Here is a 21,524-nt window from a genome sequence, read left to right as displayed (position 1 = left end):
CAGGAGCTCGCCCTGCCTGGCTGGGGTGGCCCTGTGGCCGTGATGTGACACGGCAGCCCGGCTCTCCTTGCCGGAGACACCGCCGCGGCACGGCCGGCTCCGCGCTGCCGCAGCGCTCCTGCCCAGGGCTGCGCCGAGCCCCGGGACAGCCGGACAGCCGGACAGCCGGACAGCCGGACAGCCGGACAGCCGGACAGCCGGACAGCCGGACAGCCGGACAGCCGGACAGCCGGAGCCGGAGCGCGTCCCGGGGGCGGCGGGCGGGGAGGGCGGACGGGAGGCCGGGTGGGGAGGCGGAGGGAGGGAGGGCGGGCGCGGGCGGCGCCGGCAGGAGGGGGCTCGGCAGCGGCGGCGGCCGGCGGAGCTCCGCGCTGCGCTTCTCCCCGGCCCCGCGGGACGCAGCGAACGTGAGCGGCGGCGGGGCCGGCACCGACACCGACACCGGGGTAGGGAAGGAGCGGCGGCGCTGGCCCGGCCGGGTCCGTGGTACTTGCGGCACTCGTACTTGTGCCCGGCCGGGTCCGTGGTACTTGTGGCACTCGTACTTGTGCCCGGCCGGGTCCGTGGTACTTGTGCCCGGCCGATCGGGCTCGCCCCGCCCCCGGCGGCGGCAGCGCTTAAGGGAGAACGGGGGGCGGGCAGGGGCGCCGCTCCTCCGGAACCGGGGCTGCCCACCTGTCCGTGCCCGCCTGTGTGTGTCCGTCTGTGTGTGTCCGTCTGTCCGTTCTCATCTGTCCGTGCCCGCCTGTCCGTGCCCGCCTGTGTGTGTCCGTCTGTCCGTACACACCTGTCCGTGCCCGGCTGTCCGTGCCCGCCTGTCCGTGTCTGTCTGTCCGTGTCCGCCTGTCCGTGTCCGCCTGTCTGTGTCTGTCTGTCCGTGTCTGTCCGTGTCTGTCCGTGTCTGTCTGTCTGTGTGTCCGTGTGTCCGTGTGTCCGTGTGTCCGTGTGTCCGTGTGTCCGTGTCCGTGTGTCCGTGTCCGTGTGTCCGTGCCCGTGTGTCCGTGTCCGTGTGTCCGTGTGTCCGTGTGTCCGTGTCCGTGTGTCCGTGCCCGTGTGTCCGTGTCCGTGTGTCCGTGTCTGTGTGTCCGTGTCCGTGTGTCCGTGTGTCCGTGTGTCCGTGCCCGTGTGTCCGTGTGTCCGTGTGTCCGTGTCCGTGTGTCCGTGCCCGCGGAGCGCAGGGCTGGCTCGGGAGCCGTGCAGGGTCGCTGCTGTGCGCTGCTCCCTCTGAGGAGTTCCCCGGCCGCGCTCCTTTGAGCTCTGCCGAGCGGCGGAGTCTCCTCGGTGCGGTGTGCCCCGTTCCGATGTAGCTCAGGAACCGAGCAGCTTCAGCGGCACTTTGTAATACGGGCTATTACCGCCTGCTTCTTTCTTCTTTCCCTCCTTTTTTCCTTTTTTTTTAAAAAAAATTTTTTTTTTTTTTTTTTTAATTTTTTCCTCCCCTGCCTGGGAAAGTTTTGCCATTAGGAATGGCCTTGCAGTAGAGATGGGAGATAAAGTGTAAAGTAACTTGCAGAATTGGTTTCCGAGTTACGGTGCGTCTAAAAACCGCCTTTGTGCTCCAACAAGGGCACTGGGAACTTGAAGGCTTCAGGGCTGGCTAGGTTAAAGCTTTGAAACATGAATTTGTGGGAGCAGAATTGTTTAGAAGACGCTAAGACATTGTTTTGGAAATAAATGTTGATAAATGGAATGTGCTTATGATCTCAAAATGTTCTAGTTTCAGTATTTCTCTTTGACTGTGGCTAGGATGGTTAAATACTGTCATTCTTGGAGTTTTTTGCAAAAACGTTTGTTTAGCATAGCTTAACCACCAGAATTGTTTGTATTGTTTATCTTACTATATGTACACAACCATGATATATTTTATCCATTATTCTGTATGTATTATGCATGCAGAGACTCTAAATTTCCTGTAGTCTATATTAGCATTGTGTAATGCATGCGGATAATTGTTTTACCCTGTGAGTGGTGAGATTAAAATGTGATGCCATATCATATCACTCAGAAAACTGGAAAATTAGATTTGTACCACAGACTAATATTAGGGAATTTCTGCTTCAAATGCCATTTGAACATGTATGCCTTTTACAGCGTTGTGTATATTTGTTTTTAATATTGCAGATGCTTTTTGACTGCAAGACTTCTGAAATGCTTTGAGGGCTGCGTCTCCTTTCCTAACCATGAACAGTTCAAAATCATCAGGGCTGGCTGGATTTGGAGCCTTGAAAAACACAACGTGCCACACGGAGAAAAAGATTTCAGTTTTCTTTTCCATAATCTTCATGACGGCGGGAATTCTGTCCAACAGTCTCGCAATAGTAATTCTCATGAAGGCATACCAGAGATTCAGACAGAAATCAAAAGCCTCCTTTTTGCTTCTTGCCAGTGGTTTGGTTGTCACAGATCTCTTCGGTCACCTCATCAATGGAGCCATTGCAGTGTTTGTGTATGCATCAGATAAAGACTGGATTCGATTTAACCAGTCCAACATTCTGTGCAGTGTTTTTGGAATCTGCATGGTTTTCTTTGGTTTGTGCCCACTCTTCCTGGGCAGTGTGATGGCTGTTGAACGTTGCATTGGAGTCACTAAGCCAATATTTCACTCTACAAAAATGACTTCTAGACATGTGAAAATGATGTTGACTATGGTATGTCTGTTTGCTGTTCTTATAGCTTTGCTGCCTATTCTTAGGTTTAGAGCCTACCAAATTCAAGCATCGAGGACCTGGTGCTTCTATAAAACAGAACATGTTGAGGACTGGGAAGACAGATTTTATCTCTTACTTTTTTCTTGCCTTGGGTTCCTGGCTCTTGCTATTTCATTCCTGTGCAATGCTGTCACAGGAATTACCCTCTTAAGGGTCAAATTTAAAAGTCAACAAAGACAAGGCAGATCTCATCATTTTGAAATGATCATTCAGCTCTTGGCTATAATGTGTGTTTCTTGCATTTGCTGGAGCCCATTCCTGGTAAGAGCCTAATGTATTTGCCAATGTTTAATGCACATCACTGTATAAAAGTTGTACTTTTTTTGTCTCCAGGTTTTAAAGCACTTAAGTTGTGATAGCAGCTCCACCCACTCAGTGATATTAATTTTATAGCATATTGCCCATAATGTATATACCTATACATCTATAAAACACTGGTAGTTATTCTCTACTTCTGATGAATAATACACTAAGTTAAATATAGTGATTGTGAGGACTGTATTTCCAGTGCTGTGAAGCAGACAGTGGTAGAAGAACCGTGGCTAGAATAATTCAGAGCAAATATTGAGCTCTTCCAAAAATTCAGTGAAATCTAGGACGAGGAAGTGCTTTTGCTCTGTACAGTGTAAATAATTTTTTTATTTATGGTGTTCTGTTTGCTGTTATTTCAACAGTTTGCTGCTACTTGTGAGCTTTGTTAGGGCAGATAACTGTTGGGAAGCAAAAAATCCTCCCCATCTCTATCAGGGTGTTAAGGGCTTTGCTTTAGGATGATATTGAAAAACAGTGGTTGGCAGTGGGTTGAAATCAACATTAGTTTAGACCTAAGCAAGCTGGGTTTGTAACGTGGAGAGATGAGCAGCAGAGCTGCTGTGGGCAGGTGGTGTGGCACTGTCCTGCTGTGGCTCCCAGAGGGTCAGTGCTGCTCTGTCAGTGAGCAGGGTCAAAGGAAGTGAGATTGTGACACCGGAATTTGACAGCTCCTGTTGTATCATGGCATTATAAAGTTGGTGTTAACTTTGTCTCCTTTTAGTGTAGCAAACTTGTCTGAGGAAATTTAGATTTTTCTAGGCTCAGAGTCACAAATCACAAGTCATATGGAATCTTAATTTCTCTCCTAGAAACAGGATCCCATAGTTTTCCAGTGATATAAATGAGGAGCAATTTTGGTCTGGGATAACAAATACTGACTTTTAAATCTGAGATCTGTATCAGATCCAGCTATATTTCATCTGCTCACTGCCTATGGTAGAGTCTGAAGTTACCTGAGTTAGTTAAAAATTAGATACTGACACTAGCCTAGTTGCAGCAGTTTGATTTATCTGGCAGGTAGCATTTAATTAATCCAGTATCACAGGCTTCAAGGTGAAAGTCTAGGTATGAATGTCTGCAATCACTGAAATGCACAAAACCTCTTTCACTTTTGTTCAAATCACAGAGAATTTTTCTAGTCTTGCTCTGCAGCATAGTTTAAATTCATGTTGGCTTCTGTCAGTGCCGTGGCTGTAGTGCGTGGAGTGTAAGCAAAGTTGTCAGAGCAGCAGAGCAAGTTTTGTAGGGAACTTCTTTACAGTTCCTTCAGACCTCATCTGAAGTTTGGGGCAAACCACAGAATGGTTTTCAAAAAAAGCATTCCATATGATGACTTTACTTTCCATGGAAAAGCAGCATTATTATCCTGTGGTAACATTTATTTTCATTTAAAATAATTGTTCTTAAAAGCAGGGATTAATTTAGTTTTGAAAACCACTTGGGTGTTAGAAGAGCTATCAACTTTCTTCATTCAAAAGAGATACTTCATTTATTCAACACATCAAGGAACACTAAACTGCAATTACTATGGTTGATTTTGTTATGCCGTTCAATTTTAATTACGATATATATCAAATATATATAAAATTATAATTTTAGAATTTGTGGCAATCTAATGAAATCACAGCACTACTTTTGTTAAAATATTTAACTTCATCTAAATTGTCATTGAAGATGGATGATTGGTCTAGCAGGATTTTTTTCCAGACCTTTTTGGTGTTGGTGATTGCATCAGTTTATGATGCAGGCTAGTGAATGACTTCTTGCTTAATTTTGGGGTTGTTTTTTTTCAGGACTGTGTTGCAGAAGAAATCCAGAAGGAATTCTGGTTCATTGGGTGTCAAAACTGCTGGTGCTTTCTGTGTGTGCTGGGCTTTTGGTGCTTTGCTTCTCAACCTCTTTGGAAATGAGATGAGCCAAACTTAGGTCATAACCAGCCTGGCATTATAGAAAATAGTTCTGCAATGTGGAAAAATTTAGGTTAGAAAGGAAGAGTTAAAAAAAATAAAAAATAAAATTAGGTATAGTGTGGGATTAGATTCTTGAAACAAAGTTTCAAGCAAGTGGACAAGGAGTGTTTTAGCCAGAGAGTTTCAGTGGGAAATGCAATGGGACAAGTTCCTTTGTGGGTATTTCCTTTCTCACCCGTTAGGATCATGGAGTTTATATCAGTTAATTTGCTGATTTATTTACCCATTCCTGGGTTTGGTAGCAGCAGAATACAATCAGAATTACAAGTGAGGTGTTAATTTAGCAAGATTTTTTGGCCTGCAGTTGAATAAAGTTTTGTCAGGAATGTACTGCTCAAGTGCTACATTAAAGTGATCCAGGGTTTATCAAGTTGTATGCTTTATGATTAATTGCTGACTCAAACCTACTTGTCTGATACATCTGAAAGGTCTCAGGGCTTTTAATTTGTGAAAAGAATGGTTTACATTCTGTAATATAATCAGCATATACCAAAATAAGTATTTCTTGACAGAAATATGAGCAGGTGTTCATTGGTGAAATTATCTGGAAAAGGATGTTAATACATGCTTGTTCTGTGATCATTTACTTCTTTAATTTTTCTTCTCCAAGCTAAATCTAAAAGTCAGAATTTGAAGTCTAGTCTTTGAATTGTGTATTCTACCTATGTACTCTGTCCCAAAGAGTATACAGAACAAAATGTTTCATGAGAGTCAATTGCCTCAAAGTAAACCAAAGTTATTAGAAACCAAATAAACTTCTGGAAGAGAAAGTGGAGGAAGGCAATGCACTTTATACCACATGTGGTTTGCAGATACAAGAGTTTGGATTCATTTGGTGTTATTCCCTATCTGATGGTGGGGGTGTGTGTGTTTAATTTATTTGTTTCCCTTCTGTTTTCAATCTAGTCTGGTATGTCCATTGACATATGTGTATGGCTAACAAGTCTGTCCAATACTGTAATCCAACTGCAGATTTACTTCACTATTAGATTTTAAATTATTTTTTTTTCCAAGTGGAGTTAATATTCAGGCATTGTCACTGTCCTGTGATAAAATAATTTTCAGATGTCATTAGAGTCACAAGACCCTGGGTTGTTCTTTATGGTGTCTGGTGTGGAACTGAACTTGACTTCTGCATCTGCTCAGTGATAGTGAAGTTGTTTTGATGCCTATTTATGTATGTGTGTAAATGCATATATAGCTAACACTTAATATTATAAATAAGAATATATAGTATTGTAATTAATCACCTCCTTAAGATTCCTGAAGATATGGATGGAGCATTTTTCAAAAGCAGAGCCCATGGCATGGCTCTTGTGGAGCTCTCCTGTGGCTCTTGGACAGGGACCTCCTTATGATTTCCTTTTTCTTCCTTTAGATTTCTTTCCCAGAGCTGCATCTCATCTGTTTTTCAAAAATAAGCAGCTTTGTCAAGTTTTCTGCCACTGTGAGAAAATCTTCCCTTAATGAAGTATGAGATTGAGAGGTGATCCCTGCTTCTTCCCCTATGGACGAACGCTGATGCCCTTTGAGGAGCTGAGAGCAGGAGAAAATTCCCCAAAACACCAAACAAGTGAAATTTATAATAATATATGTAGTCAGTGATTTGCAGAGGCACATTTGTTCTGACAGTCCAAATCATTTTGCTTTGTGATGGGTAATTCCAGGTAAATATGTTCTGAAGATAGTAACTCCAACTTCTGTGTGTAGTGTCAGCTTTCCTCACCCTTGTGAGAGCCTTAGCCCTTTGCTAACGCTATGCCAATTTTTCTGGATGAATTTGGTCCCTAGGGATTGGATTCCAAATGGTTCCAAATAGTTGGGCAGGAGCATTTTGTGACAAGCGTTTCTGATGAAATACATTGTTACATAAAGCTGTTTTTTGGCTGTGATTTGACATCTGGCGTGTCATGAAACAGCTTGGTTTGGAGCTGTGTTTGTATGAGCAAATTCTGACATTGGTATGTCGTACTCTGTAGGGCTCAAGGGATAAACTTATTATAAAATTTGTTGTTTTGGAGCAGCGAAGAGAACTGCCTGTAACTATGGACAGGAGAGACTTATTTCAGAGTGAATTTATTTACAGGACCAAATTATGATATGGAGAAATTTCTAATCTTTTTCATGTGTGAAACACAGTCTGAGAAAAATACTTCTACATTCAAATTATTCCTGTTAAGATCTTTTTCCATGCAGTTAACTGATTAATTTCATTCCAGTTTTACCTCCCCTCTACTGCAGAAAATAGCTGTGTCTGTTTTTTTTGGAAAAAGCTCAGTTTATTTCATATGAATAAATCAGCTGTCATTCAGTTGCTTTTTTAACTGCCTAGATTAATTTTTATCAGTCCCTTCTCATGTAATCTCTTCTCGTTCCAATTTGTTATGCTAATCATGTCTGCCTGAACTCGCTCTGACTTTTTCTTGTCCTCAGACTGTCTCATGCGGTGAGGCTTGATGACTGCTTTTCGTGCACTTATGGCTGTGTTCAGCTTGTGATTTACTGAATCACTTCAACTCAGAAGCTGCTGGTGCTGCTCTGAGTGGTCCTTTCAGAGAATGTGTTCTGGAGCTGGAGAGAAGCTGATGTGCTAACAGGGAGGCTTTTGTTGGAATGCCCTTACCCCATCCCACCCTGCTGGCTCCACTGCTGCATTGGCTGCAGAGGCTGGTTGGTTGGTGTGTGCTGAAGGAGGTCAGTTTGCTGCAGGTTTTACACTAAGTGACTTCAGGGCCACGTCCTTGTGCACAGTATGAGGTAGTTGGATGTACAAGGCAATTCAATACACCTCATTTGAGTGTTTTTGCATGTGTAGCCACGTGACACTTTGTCAGGTGTTCGTACCTGTGTTGCTCTTGAAGTCTCTCCCCCCATTCTCGTTTTCTGCCTTCTTTATTAAGGTGGAAGTTTTACATTTCTGTTACACTGCCTTATGCTTACATGGGCATGCTTATGCAATGGGCATCATATATATGAGCTTGTTGCTTTATTAATGCTGTTTGTAGGCCTTCACTGCCAGTTGTATTGTCCCTACAGCTAAAGAGTTACTAAAAAAGTTATCCCTTGTGCTTTTGTGACTGGTGATTTCTCATAATCAGAAAGTGCAGCTGAGGAGAAGCAGGGAGATGCCCCAAGATGCAGGTCCATGCTCTGCCAGTGAGGACTCAGATCTCATGTGGGGCTGCTCTGCAGAAGCATGTTATTATCTTTGTGTTTATTAGTCAAAGCTGGAGCCACCGTTGTGCCTGCACAGGTGCTGTCAACAGGGAGAGTGCTCTTTTCTTTTGAAAAAGGATAAATTAAGCTTTCAATTTCCACAGGTGTGTTTCTGAAGAGTGAAGAAGGAGATACTCAAATATGTTCAGCTAACCTTGTGGCTTTGAATCCTGTTGTAAACTTTCAGAAGGGAAAATGACACTTACCTGTCCTTTTCAGGGCTCAGATTTTAAAGAAGATAGTCAGTGATAATTAGTATGTTTGTGCTGGCTTTTGTCATTGAGTTCTTGCTAGAACGTTTGTGTGCTGACACCGCACAAGGACAGGGTGCACTGTCAGCAGGAGTGGTTTATGTTTGGTCTGGGAACCCTTCACACCCTGCCCGCGGTAGGGAAGGTGACCCTGCAGGTCTCCCTTGGGAGAGCTCCTTGGACACTGTCAGAACATCTCTGAGGCAGGGTGCAAGCCCGAGTTAGGAGCCCACTGCTGTCACAATGGTTTTAATAAATGAGCCAGTTTCATGGGGAAGGGAAAAAGAGCTTTTTGCCAGCAGCAGACCTGCTAGATTACACCTCTCTATCTCTAGTCAGCAGCATCGATGCAGCGATAGCCATGGTTGACTGCAGGTAGTTATTTCTCTTCCAGACCTTGCTGTGTCAGATGAGATCAAGAGTGTCAGTTTCAATGAATAAAATGCTCCCTAAGTTCCTCTGAAAAAAAAATTCTCGAGTTTGATTGTCTTTTTGAGCTACATTAGAGAAAGGGCTCTCACTCCTATCATGGTCCTTTGATTGCTTGCTGAGTTCCTCAATACATCCATTAGCTCTGTGCAAATTCAATTACTGTTCTTGCTTGAGTTTCTTCTAGCATCTGATAACTCAAGGTTAAATTGCTGAAAGATTACTGTCTTTGCTAATATTGTGGCCCAAAAGGTATTTTGAAATACATAAGTCATTTTACGGGCTAAGAAGAAAGAGAACACTTAGTTTGATTGAAGTTTTTGTTAGTCTCAAGACAGAATTTTCTTTCCAGGTTTGTTTCCCATGGAATAAGGTTTATTCAGCATCTCTGACAATTTGAGTGCGCTTTCGTTTGTTCCCATGAAAATACTTCTGAAAAGAATTTGCATGTGTTGGCAGAGAGAGTAACAAAGTTTAATACAATGAGTTTAAAAGTCCAATCTACCTATTCAGATGTGTTTCTATGACACTAGAAACTTTTGGATAAGATGTTCATACCTTTCTTAGTATTGGTTGTAGAGAACTTTCTTTAATTTTGTATTCTTAAGTGGCACAGCTGCCTAATTCCACCAGATTAGATGAGAATTGGAATGACATTAATTTTACACTATACCTACCTAAAATTATACTGAATTTTACAGGTACAGTTTTGGTGTTCAGAATTGGTCTGTTCCTATTTTCATCTTTTACAGTACATAGAGATCTTACAGGACTTATCCTTTCTGAGAAACATGAATCATTTTAATAAAAATGTTTATAAGCATGAGCCAGGGCACAGTTTATCATAGAGTGATTAGAAACTCTATGGTAATTGTGGCTATATTTGTAATTCAAGTGTTTACCTCCCCCTCACAGAAGTTGGGGACCTGAAATATTCTCAGCAGGAAAGGCTGGAGAAGAAACGGGCAGTGGTAATGATATGAGCCAGGGAAGGAAGGAGGGCTGAGATTGACATATTGCCCTTTACCAGAGTCTTCTGGGGAAGCATAAATATAGTTTTTGTTATCTATGTTTACTTGTGCTGTTTGGAAAAATTTGCGTAAAGCCTTTTCTGTTAATGCAGTGCCATCAGAAAACAAAAACATTGTTTGTTTTAGAGAGAAAAAGTAGGGAAGGCAGGTTTCCCATCATGTGAGAACATGGCACTTCAGAATAATGTGCTTCTGGTTTTCTTTCATAATTTTTTACTTCTTGATTTTTAAATTTAGATGTTATATACAGGATTAAACTATGAAACACAGTATTTTGTTTCAAATAGATGTCAGTGATTTTCACAGAAAATGTGTTTTTTTGGTTTTTTTTTAATTTTGAGGTTGCCATCTCAAGAAATCAAATTCTGAAAACTTCAGCAAAATAAATTTGCCATTCATAACCTTTTCTTGTTTATATAACTTGGTTAAGTTTTTGGAGTTTGTGTTTGATATTAAAAAGTAAGTCAGTTTGACATTAATTCCATTGCTTGATATAAGAGAATTCTTCCTATTTCCTAGATATTACACTTATTCAGGAATTTCTTACTTGAAAATGTCATACACTGCATAACCATCTTTGGAAGATGTCATACATGGCATAACCATTTTTGGATGGTTATTTTAGGAAAGCTGTCTTTCCTGACTATCTAAACACTTTAAATGGTAAAGTTGTTGCTGAAAAATCTCAGGGAGTAACACACTCACTTGGAAAAACTCCAGAAAGTCCTTCATCCTCACCAGTTTTAATGACAGACATCAGGGTGTAATATACATTCATGTATTCTGTGAGAGAATATTTATTATTGTAATTATTATGGTGTTAATTCACAGTCTGAAGTATGGCATGGTGCTTTCTAGTACGAGTTACTTGTGTTTCTGGTGCTGTAGAATTGGTTAATGTCTGAGAGGAGCTGCTGAGCTGCAGTTTGGGTTGCAGGTTCCCCGTGTGCCCAGCAGTGCAGAACGCCGTCCCATCGCAGCTTCTGCGGGTGTGCTGTCAGGAACAGCAGTGCTCAGGGAGCAGAACACTGCAGAAAGGGTTTGCACCAGGGCTGACAGCAAAGTAATTGTGACTCATTCTCTGGGATTCATTTTCATATTGGGTGAAATCGAGGAACAGTGGAATGAACTGGAGCTGCTTTGTGGGTAGGGTCCCATCTCCTGCTGCCCTGGACTTGTGCTGCCCCACCCGAGGTTTGGGCTCCCAGAGTTACAGCAGAAGGATGGGTAGGATGGGGAGGATGTAGTGAGTCTGTTCAAGAGTAACCCTGTGACCCATGTGATGACTGACATCAGGACAAGAGTGTGTGGACAAAAAGACTCTTGTGCTGGGAGGGATGCATCCAGCTACAATCCCATCTGCCTCACTGCATGGAATGAGAGAAAATGAAGCAGAAAGGAGTAAGTGGTAGCAGTTTGTTTTAGGATTTATAGTTCATTAGTGAATTGGAAATAAAATTGAATCCACCTTTTACCAGAGGCGTGCATTTGAAGAAATAAAGAGAAATAAATCACTTATAAATGGACACTTGATTTTTCTCTTCCATCCTCCTCCTGAAAGGTGATTGAGCTGCACAGCAGGCCCTTGAAATTTATTTGCCAACATAAAAGAAAAAGGTAATTGCAGATTATATATTCCAACTTGATAGATCTATTGTTTATTCATTAGTCTTGATTTTTCTGATCATAGCTGCTTAGTTTACTCCTTCAGAATGATACGTAGAATAAGTCACTTTAACAAAGGTGATCTGAAAAGTGACACAAAAGCAATGTATCATGTCTTCGTTTGCCTCCAGTCAGATTTTTTCAAACACTGCAAATCAGATAGTACCAATAGTGATAGGTGACTGTGACTCCAGTCCATCTTCAACCAGGACAGGGTCACCAGTGGAGGTTTCAATAGAAATTAGGAAGACATATCTTCATTGAAAGGGTGATCAGGCATTGGAATAGGCTACCCAGGGACGTGCTGGAATCATCATGCCTGGATCTATTCAAAAGGCATGTGGATGTGGTGCTTGGGCATATGGAAAAGGTTTTGTGGTGAGCATGGTGGTGATGGGTTAATGGTTGGACTTGATGATCATAGACGACTCTTCCAACTTTTTCAGCCTGTTCTGTAGTTAAGAACCTCTGCAGCTCCTCTTCCCCAGGCTGTCTGTGTATTGTTGCTTTTTTCTTCATTCGAACAGTTCTCTTTCTCCCCAGTATCATGTGTTTATTTGTGATTCTTTCTTTGGATATGTAAGGCATTAGTGGGAAAGTTCTGTTGCTCCTAAATAAATTAGAATATTTTTCTAAGCATTAAAAATATGATTTTTTTCCAAATGAGTGTGAAAACCTGGAAAAGCAAAGTGACAATAGAGAAATAATAGGCCATTTCTAGGGTTTAAAACTTTATCCAACTGACACTAATGGGAGAATAAATGAATCCCAAACACATATAGTCCTTGCCTTCCTAAATACTTAAGGATGGTCTTTATTATAGCTATTAGACATACTCTATTGTTTTCTGGTCCTTAAAATTGACCTGTAAAGCTTCTCTAGCATTGCTGGGTAAAGAATATTTTAATTCTATCTATAAAATATTTTTTTTTGTGCAAGAGGTTTTTTGTTATAGACCTTGTTCTTTGGCAGGAATACATTCCTCACGCTGTGGAAACAGGCTTTCTTGTAACTTTGAAACATGTAGCTCAGGAAACAGGTTGTTTATTTGACTTTGGTATGGACACTATGTCTTTTCATTTTGAAGTGAGTCATCTACTGTTTCCAATGCTAGAATCTTTGCTATCCATATCCACACTGCTTTCCTTTCAAATGAGTTATCAATTAAGCTGTGAGAGTAATTACATTGCTAGCCAGCTGAAACTGAAGTATTTCTTATTTTGATGGCAAGGAAAGGAAATACAGATAGAGGACTGTCAGTCCAAGATAGAAATATTTGGATTATTTAGGAGAAACAAAGAGGTGACCTCGAATGCTTAATTCAAGCCCAACATGAATTTATCCTACTGCAAAACTGGTGCAAAATAGGCAGTGTCTAAGGGGAAAGTTGAGAGAAAATAAAAACTTCACTCTCAGTGTTTGAGAGTTCATGCACACAGACCTGCCCCTGCCCTCTGGTTATGAGGTTTACTTCATAATTTCTTTCCTGTCAACTTTAGAGAGAAATTGCCTGGCCACAGACTAAGCTGTATCTGAGAAAGGAATACGGGAAAATATTTTTAATTGTTTTGTGAAAAATTTTGTGTTTTCCTGTTTTCTCTATACTTTCTGGACTTTTCACACCTCTTTCACACCTCTGTAGCTTAACAATACCTTCAAAATGTTTATGCAATTCCCTTTTAGGGGGGCAAATAGGGATCCACCCTTAATCTTTAGTGGCATTATTATTTTATCACAGAAATATACATGAGAGAAAAGGAGACTCCGTTATTCTGTTGCTGCTTCTCAAGAGCTGATCCTGCCAAATTGTACATAAGGAATTACTACATATACTCTTAAAAGTACCCTCTGGACTCTGATGTGGCAGAAAGCTGGCTCATATATTTTGTTGTCTAGAATTCCTTTTTAAACTGACATTGTTTTATAAAATCACTATGCTCAGTTAAAACTTAATTGCTAAGCTAAGTGATCATTGGTATATAAAAATTGAAGATATATTTAATGTTTTTTTTTTAGAAAGGAAAAGGAAAGCATTAATGGAAAAACACGCAGATCTAGAACATAGAAAGCATTATGTGGCATAAGTAGAACAGTGTTTGTACTAATATTTTGATGGCAGAAGTGGTGCACTGCATATTGTTCTTGGAAGCTCTTGTTTTTAAACTGACCTGCAGAATCATATAAAAATAAAACGAAGCATACTCAGCTTTGCAAATTCTTGCCTTGTATACTGCAAGATCAATGTAGTGATGGTGCAGGCAATTTGCTGTCAGTGTTTCTTTTTCAACAGTTCTTCTTGGGAGATATAAAATGGTACATAAAATGTGAAGATAAATGCATTTTTATTTCTTCCTCACGCTATTTTGCAAATTAATTTTCTTAAGGTCTGTGTTTATAGAGTACTACAAAATGTCTTTTTGTATGATCCCTTGCCTGTTAGACTGAAGCTGCTTTTGTAAAATGAAAAGTGAAGGTTCCAAAAATTCTAGAAATTCAAAGTAAGTGTATATTTTTTGTTTCAGTGGATTGGGATATAATCAGTAGACTTCTGCCTTGAAACCTCTGTGGTTTAGAAGAAGGGGATTTGCACCTCAGGGTTTGACATAGGCAATAATGACAAGATATAAGTGTTCGCAAATACTGAAAAATCCATGGACTTCCCTCCATTCATGAAAATCCTCAGAACTGCTTGTAAGGAAATCCAAAGGAAGAGGAAGAGGCTTGGGAGGGTCTGCAAGGTTCTGACAGGGAAGTGGAGTCTGAAGGCTGAGCTGCAGAAGAGAAGAATTTCCGATATTTGTCTATTCTGCTTTCTGTGTCAATCTCGTGGTGACTGGGTTTTATCCAGTTTCCTGAAGTCAAAGATAGAACCTGGATTTAGAGCCTGTGAGGTGAAATGCATCAAAGTCTCATTTTTGTCTTATTTCTTAACTAGCTCTAAAGTCAGCTGCTTGTTTTGACTGGCTGTCCTTGAGTACTAATAGGAATGTGACTAAGCAGCACAGCCTTTGAGCCTATTGGTTGTTCTCGTGCAGATCCAATTGGAAGAAAAATTAAATTAGTGCTGTTTATCTTTGATGAGTGGTGTGAAGCCTTGGAGCAGTTTTTTTGTTTATTGCTCTGGGCTTTATCCCTAAGGGAAATGGTAATTCTCTGATGTTGTCTGCTTGGTGCAGAATTGAAGAAGTCAACAATTTCAAAATGTTTAAAAAAAAATTTCCATCAGACTTTCTGGATCTTGCAAAGTGAGCTTTGCTTTTAGCAAAGCTTAAGATTGGGCAAAAAGTATGTAGAAGTTTAACGTATCATGTCAAGTCCTTCCTTGACACAAATCTGATTTCTTTCTATGTATTTTTAGGGACACTGAATTCTCAGGTCCTTTCTTAAGCCAGCAAAGACTAGTATGAGTCAGAGTAACTTTATATCTTTCAGGTAGGTACCCTTGGTTTAAAAAATAGCTTTTACAGCTATGCTTTCATAGTACCTTTTCTAAAGAAAGTTAGAATTGTCATAGTTGCATCATGTGATACTTTTATCTTTTTGAAAACCAGGGAGACATACTACAGCTGTTTTCATATAAACAGTGTATAAATCAGCAGAGTGCTACTTGGATTCTTACATTTCTAAATATGTTAGAAAATGTCATGAGTTACGTTTATTATTTACCAGCTGAGGATTAATTTTTTGAGTCACGCTGCTGAATCTGCATGAATATTAACTTCAGTTGTGGAGATCAAAGGTGATTACATATGATGCAATAGTGCTGCCTCTTCCCCACTTGTGTATTGCTGCCTACAGAGAACAGAATTCCTTTGTCATACCAACCTGGTCAACCTGCAAGGAAAGGAAAAAAGGGTTTGAATAGGTTCCCTGCCTTTGAACCAATTATTGACCACTAATACTCAAATAATACTCTTTTTGTGCCCGTGGAGGTGTTCCCACTCTTAAAAATCCATTTGGCTCTGCACCAAGTTCTGGTGGCAATTTCTGAGCTGATGGCCATTTCAGTCATCATTTTGTGTCACCATTTCAGTGACACAAATTTCTCACACCCAGGGAGAAAATACAGACTGTCTGCATGTTTTGCTTCAATGAAATCCTTTATTAAACAGCTGGTTGTTTATTAGTCCTTTTTATAACTTACAGTTTCAAACTGACTTTGGAACAGTATTTTAAGAATTTAAATTTAAATAAAACAAATTGACTATGAAAATGAGCTAGAAATAATAATTTATATTAACTTCCATTCCACCCCTCTTCTGCTGAAGTTTAAGTCTTGTTTAGAAATCAGAAGATGATTTTAGAAAGGTTCCAGAATACAGTTTCCTCTTTGCACAGTTCTTTACAGTTTTCCTAGATGATTTTTCAGAAGATGTGAAGAGCCCCCAGTACAGGGCAGTTTCTTTGGAGGAGTGAGAAACTCTCTCACTTCATACTCAGAGTTATGGCAGCATAATCTGCTGCTCTGCCACAAATGTTTTAGGGTAAAAATGCTCGTGCTTAGGGCTGCAATGAGATTCTCTGTCTTATTCCATGTCTATATGGAAATCTTGGCCTCTCAGAACTTCAAAAAGCTGAGACATTATTTTATGTTAGTTTTAGAGATAGAAGAAAGAAAATATTTTTTAATTTCTGCATAATACTCCCGAATGATGTTAGTAATATGGTTAGGAAAATCATATTTTATAAAACAAAATTTGTAGATAAGTAGTTTTTATCTTATTATTTAAAATCCAGAGACCTACATGCTTAAACATGTGTCTGTGTACATAAGCTCTACTAGCTCTGTGTGAGCTTAGATGTATTTTTTTTTTGGATGTCCAATGTTCAGAAGAGGCAACTGAAATGTTCTGGATGAAGCTTCTCCAAGTGTCAGAATCCATAAATTATGTACCAGTTTTCCTTGTTGTCCTGATTTACTTAGTGGAAATCCATAATTAAAGCAAAAGTATTTTATATTGAGCAGCAAATGAATAGATTCACTTAGAGGTAATTACTTCTAAATTCAAACACTTCTCACAAGTGTCCTAGGTATCATGAGAAAGTAAGTTTTAAAAAGTCTGGATGGAGCTACTTTTCATTATTAGCATCACATACTGCTCGTTTTTCTGGACATGAAATTGCATTGGGTTTGGCATTTTTTAGCTCCAGAGAATGTGAGAGAGAAACAACAAATGAATTTTTAGGTACTTCTAGAGGCAGATGAGTAACCTGTATGTCTGTATTAAGTCAGACATGGTGTATGGGATGAGGACATTGGTCTGTGAGCTCTCTTGAGCTGTCATTTGCTGCCCAGTCCTATTTGCACAGTGAGGAGTATTCTGTCTGAGTTTGCCTCGTGGTATTGGACCTCTAATAAATAAAATGTAGACTGTCCTGATAAAACGTCCCATGTGAGGCCAAAGGAGCTGTTCAAGTTTGGGTGGGCTGCTGATGTCAGAGAGGAATGTGCCCAGTGGTTGTGGGGTGAAAAGCAGATTCAGAGAACTGGCTTGTGTTTGTGTTGGCTTGGTGCTCAGACATTCCTCCTCCTCCCCACACCAGCTCCCAGCTGTGCTCCTGCCAGTCCTGCCAGCTTCCTTAGCAATGTTCCTGGGGGCTTCCTTTGCTGCTCCCATAGAAGCCATACAGAAACACTCCATCAAATGCTTCATCAAACAAGCTCAGGGTCCTTTATGCATTCACTTTGTGCCATTCAAGTTTATACTTAGGTGTGGTGACCTGCAAGCTATAGGTAGGGTCTGGAAATACAGAGAAGCATTTAAAAAGGTTTGCTGGCATAGTGAGCTCTAGTTTTCTCTCTTCATTCATTATTATTTTTCAGTTTTTCTGTTGAGGTTCTTTTCAGTGCATCTTTTTGAAACTACAACCCTGCACTTGGACAGCCTGACCCTACCTCTCATTGCCCAATAAATCAGTGTACTCCCAGCATCAGTTGTAAAATATCCTTTTTCTTAGTTAAATAACTGCAGTGCTTTAAAGGCTTTGGAACTAAAAGCCTTATAGTGTTTCATCTTTCTACCAAAAAAGTCTTCATGTGGCTTTAACTTTAATAACAGGGAGAGATAATTTACCATCTTCTGGCAGATTCCTGGCTTGGCAGATCAGGCTTTCCTCACACAGGAACTTAGGTTACAAACTCCCAGTGGCAGCCAGCCTGAAAAGGAGGTATCTGCAGGGCAGGAGTCCCAGGGCCTGAGTTTCCCTGGGGCTGTCTCACAGCCCAGCTCACTGCTCTGCAGAGCAGGGGGCCAGAGCCACAGCTTGCTGGGCTGGTGGAGCCCTTGGGCACCCTCTGCCAGGTGCCACCCTGCCGAATTCCTGGTCTGGAATTCCACCATGTGGAATTGTTTGCTCTGGCAGTGTTGTTGCTGGTGGGGGTCTGTGCATGTGTAGCGCTTCCAGAGGTGAATGAAACCCTCTGTGTCTCCACTGACAAATGGCTTTTGTCACCATGGCTTAAATTTTCCTACAGACCTCTAAATCCTCTGGTTTCAATAAATTGTGCTCTGCTGCGGTGTAAAAAATGTGAATCTTCTTGTTGAAACCAAGGTCTGTGTTCCTTATGCATCATTTAACTAGGAAAATGTGAAAAAAATAAATAGCTGTTATAAAAACTTGCTGACCTACGAGTGGATTCTGTCCTTGAGAAAATCCATTTCTGGAACAGTCTTGGCACACTTTGTTAGATCAAATTCTGGATTAAGTTTTTACTTGTTGCTTAGATCAATCCCTTGTTTTGGAGGGTATTCCCTGGCTGGTTGCCATCCTCTGCTTGAAGTTCAGCAGAAGTAATTCAGCAGAGGCACATGTATTTCCTTTGTAAAACATTGGAGGGTTTCTAGGATGATAAATGTTGTATACCTGAAAGTATTCATATTGCAATTTCGGATGCACTGATGCTGTGAACGTGTAAGATTAGAGACAATGTTGAAACTATTTTTCTCATTTACATGTTCTCTTTGTATGTTTTTTAATGTACAATTTTAAAATACTCGATTTTCAGATAATTTAAGTGCTCTCTTGGTGTATTTTTTGACGCATAATTCTAAAATCTTGCGCTTTTCAGGTGACAATGGCCAGAATTGGGATTAATGAAGGTCGCTCAAAGGAGACCTGTGAAACGATACTTTTCGCTCTCCGAATGGCCACGTGGAATCAGATTTTAGATCCCTGGGTGTACATTCTTCTCCGGAAAGCTGTTCTTAAAAACCTGTACAAGATCACAAGCGGATGTTGTGGCGTGCACGTCATGAACTTACACATGTGGGAACTCAGCTCCATCAAGAATTCTCTGAAGGTTGCAGCAATATCAGAGTCACCAGGAAGTTCCAGACAGATAAACCTCCAGCCTCTCAGCTCTATGGGACGATAAAGTTTAACTCAGTCTATGAAGAGATGATGGAGGCAACGCTCCTACCTGGGCAGTACCTTAAAATGAGTTCCAAGACTCAGTGGTTTGGCATTTGTTTTAAATTGTGAGTGGTTTGCTATTGTTGCTTACCAGCTTGATATTGCTACTCCAAAAGATGCCCTTGAATGTTTTAATTCACTTTAGAATACATCCCTTCCAAAACTGGTAGTGGAATGTTAAATCATCTATATTTTTCCCTTCCTAAAGGTAGGAAGTTGTACTAAAGTGAAGAGGGCTCCTTATAACACTCCCCACCAAACCTTTCACCTTAACAGCCTTCTTACAAGTGCGGAAGTGATCTCCAGGGTGATTTTTAAAAGGAGTAGATTTTTTCTGCCAGAGATACCCTCAAATCCTTTGCAGAGTCACTGGTTTTTAGAATAAAGTCAAGTATCCTTTCCATAAGGGTATTCTGTGCTTCTAGGCATTGAATTTACCAACTGTACATATAAAAGACATTTTGCTTATGCCCAGTTCATTAAATGATCCACTGTGCTTGGTTCACTGACTTGACCTCTTGATTATTTACTGTTCCATGAATTTTTGGGAGAGCTGCAAACTCTGCATCAGTGTTAGTGTTCCTTTCAAATCACTGACAAAACCTGAGGTTCCCTGTGGGAACACAGAAGCAGATGAGCTCAGCTTCCTTACAGTTATGTTTTGAGGTGTATTGGTGAGCTTTTAGTCCTTTCAACAAATTTTGTTGAGAGTAACAGGCATAAAGCAGTGGTTATTCTGTGAAAACAGTAGTTTTCCCCTCCCTCCCAAACTGAAGGATGATTCTGGAAGCGTTCCCCTAGTGCATGTACTGAAATACTCATGTGGTGCATCTGCTTCGTTTGTAAGAGGTCACATGTGTGTTGTGAAAATGTATGTGACAAATGAGCACCTCTGCAGGGAACTGCTTTGGGAGCAGGGTTTTGTTTGTGAAAGCAAGCTGAATGCTCAGTTTTTGCAGGGTCTGTGTCTGAAGAGCTGAGAGCATTCAGTAACTTGAACGTACCAGACAATTTTCAGGACAGCTTCACACGGAAGGCCCTTCACCTTTAATGCTGCTAAAAGAAGCTTTGTTTTTTGTGACTGTATGCTGTTCAGAAGCCAAAAATGAGAGAGATTGTTTTAAGATAGGTCTATGTTTTTTTTTACCTACTTAACTTCAAATAACTACGTTAGTGAAGTGCTGGTATATTTGAACAAAATAGTTAAAAACAGATTCACTAAGAAGGCAGTCTAAGGGACCAAAACTATTCATGAAGTACAAATTCATGTTGTATGTGAGAATAGTTTGTAAGTCAGAAAATAAAAACCCAAAAGGTTTAAATTTTATTTTATTTTTTTTAAGCTATTTCCTTTTTGTTTTAAAAAGGTTGAAAAATAAGTGGGTTAGATAACCCTGTAATGAAATGGGTTTATTTACCCTAAAGAATTTCTGTTTGTGATTTTTTTTTTTTTCAGTCATAGGGCTGATAAATGGTGGACAGATTTGATACTGGTATAAATTCTGCACTATTGATTCACGTGAGTTCTGCTGAAATCTGGAAGCATTCAGTCAGTGCTCAACTTGTCTTTTTCATTTTGTAGAATGTGATGTCAGTGTATCTGTTGACATAAATTATTTGTTCCTTATGGAAGATTGTTGTTTTAGCAGCTGCAAAATAATGTTGGTCCATAAATTGTTGAGATATTTGATTGGTGAATGAAGCTTGAAAATGTTCCATATTGTTGTGTGAATAAATGTAGCTCGTGTTGTTCATTCTGGTGGGCTTGTAAAACAACAAAGCAAAGTTTATATGTATATGTGATTTCTTATATTTTGTGTACTGATACACATTGAATGTAAATTGCGAAGCCTCATTAAAGTTACCAAACTGTATCCCGAGAGCTAAGGTGTTTTTGTGTAACAAAAAAGATCCTAAGTTCCTAAAAATAATCCTTGTGACAAAAACCATCACACTGGATTCAAGCCAACCACTGCTGCTCCCATGTGTGTGAAGGCACCAGTGAGAATTCAGGTAAGAGGTACCAGTGTTTGTACACGGCTGTCACATGAGCAGCCCAGGGCACCTGCTGGTCTGAGGCAGACAAGGTCATGTTCTTGACCCATGCTTAGAAAATGCAAATAAAAGTGGAACTGAGGTGGTTTGGTGCTTGGGATGAAAATATGTTTATCCAAGAATCTGTTTCATGTACACTATGAATCCTGAAAAAAAAAGGGAGTTTTGCTGTTGATATTTTGTGTTGCTCAGTGATGTGACAGCCTGCAGAGGCAGCTCACGATATAGTCACCCAAGGACCTGTTAGCACTGAAAGTGATTGGATTATCATTTCATTTCATTTCATCTCAAAGAAGAGCCAGCAATGTGCTGTGTTGTATGATTAGAAAGTTATGTGTTTTATAGAATATGAGATTATTAAAAAATCAGTGGGATGGCTTCACATTAGGATCTGAGTATTGCCCCGGCAGGGAGCAAAGGACAGTCTGCTTAGCCCTGTGCTGATGATCTCTTCGGAGAGTGGCTAACAATGTG

The 21,524-nt window shown here is 40.6% G+C and overlaps 1 protein-coding gene across 6 annotated transcripts; it reads left to right on the top strand.

Annotated features, from left to right (window-relative positions):
- Window positions 1-298: 298 nt before the first annotated feature.
- Window positions 299-20,869, top strand: PTGFR (prostaglandin F receptor). Of its 6 annotated transcripts, none has more exons than XM_086841505.1 (3): window positions 299-446; window positions 2,122-2,969; window positions 18,652-20,869. In XM_086841505.1, the coding sequence occupies exons 2-3, from the start codon at window positions 2,181-2,183 to the stop codon at window positions 18,955-18,957; spliced, it is 1,095 nt and encodes a 364-aa protein (XP_086697631.1). In that variant the 5' UTR covers window positions 299-446; window positions 2,122-2,180; the 3' UTR covers window positions 18,958-20,869. The 6 variants fall into 6 exon arrangements, with proteins under 6 accessions (XP_086697631.1, XP_086697633.1, XP_086697635.1 ...); XM_086841507.1 differs by having other exon boundaries at window positions 317-446; window positions 2,122-2,648; XM_086841509.1 differs by lacking the exon at window positions 299-446 and adding an exon at window positions 1,275-1,338 and having other exon boundaries at window positions 2,122-2,648.
- The last annotated feature ends 655 nt before the right edge of the window (window positions 20,870-21,524 follow it).

The sequence above is a fragment of the Cyanistes caeruleus genome, chromosome 9 (genome assembly GCF_971803275.1).
Source record: "Cyanistes caeruleus chromosome 9, bCyaCae1.hap1.1, whole genome shotgun sequence".
Taxonomy (NCBI): Eukaryota; Metazoa; Chordata; class Aves; order Passeriformes; family Paridae; genus Cyanistes; species Cyanistes caeruleus.
This window is presented reverse-complemented; position numbering and strand designations above follow the sequence as displayed.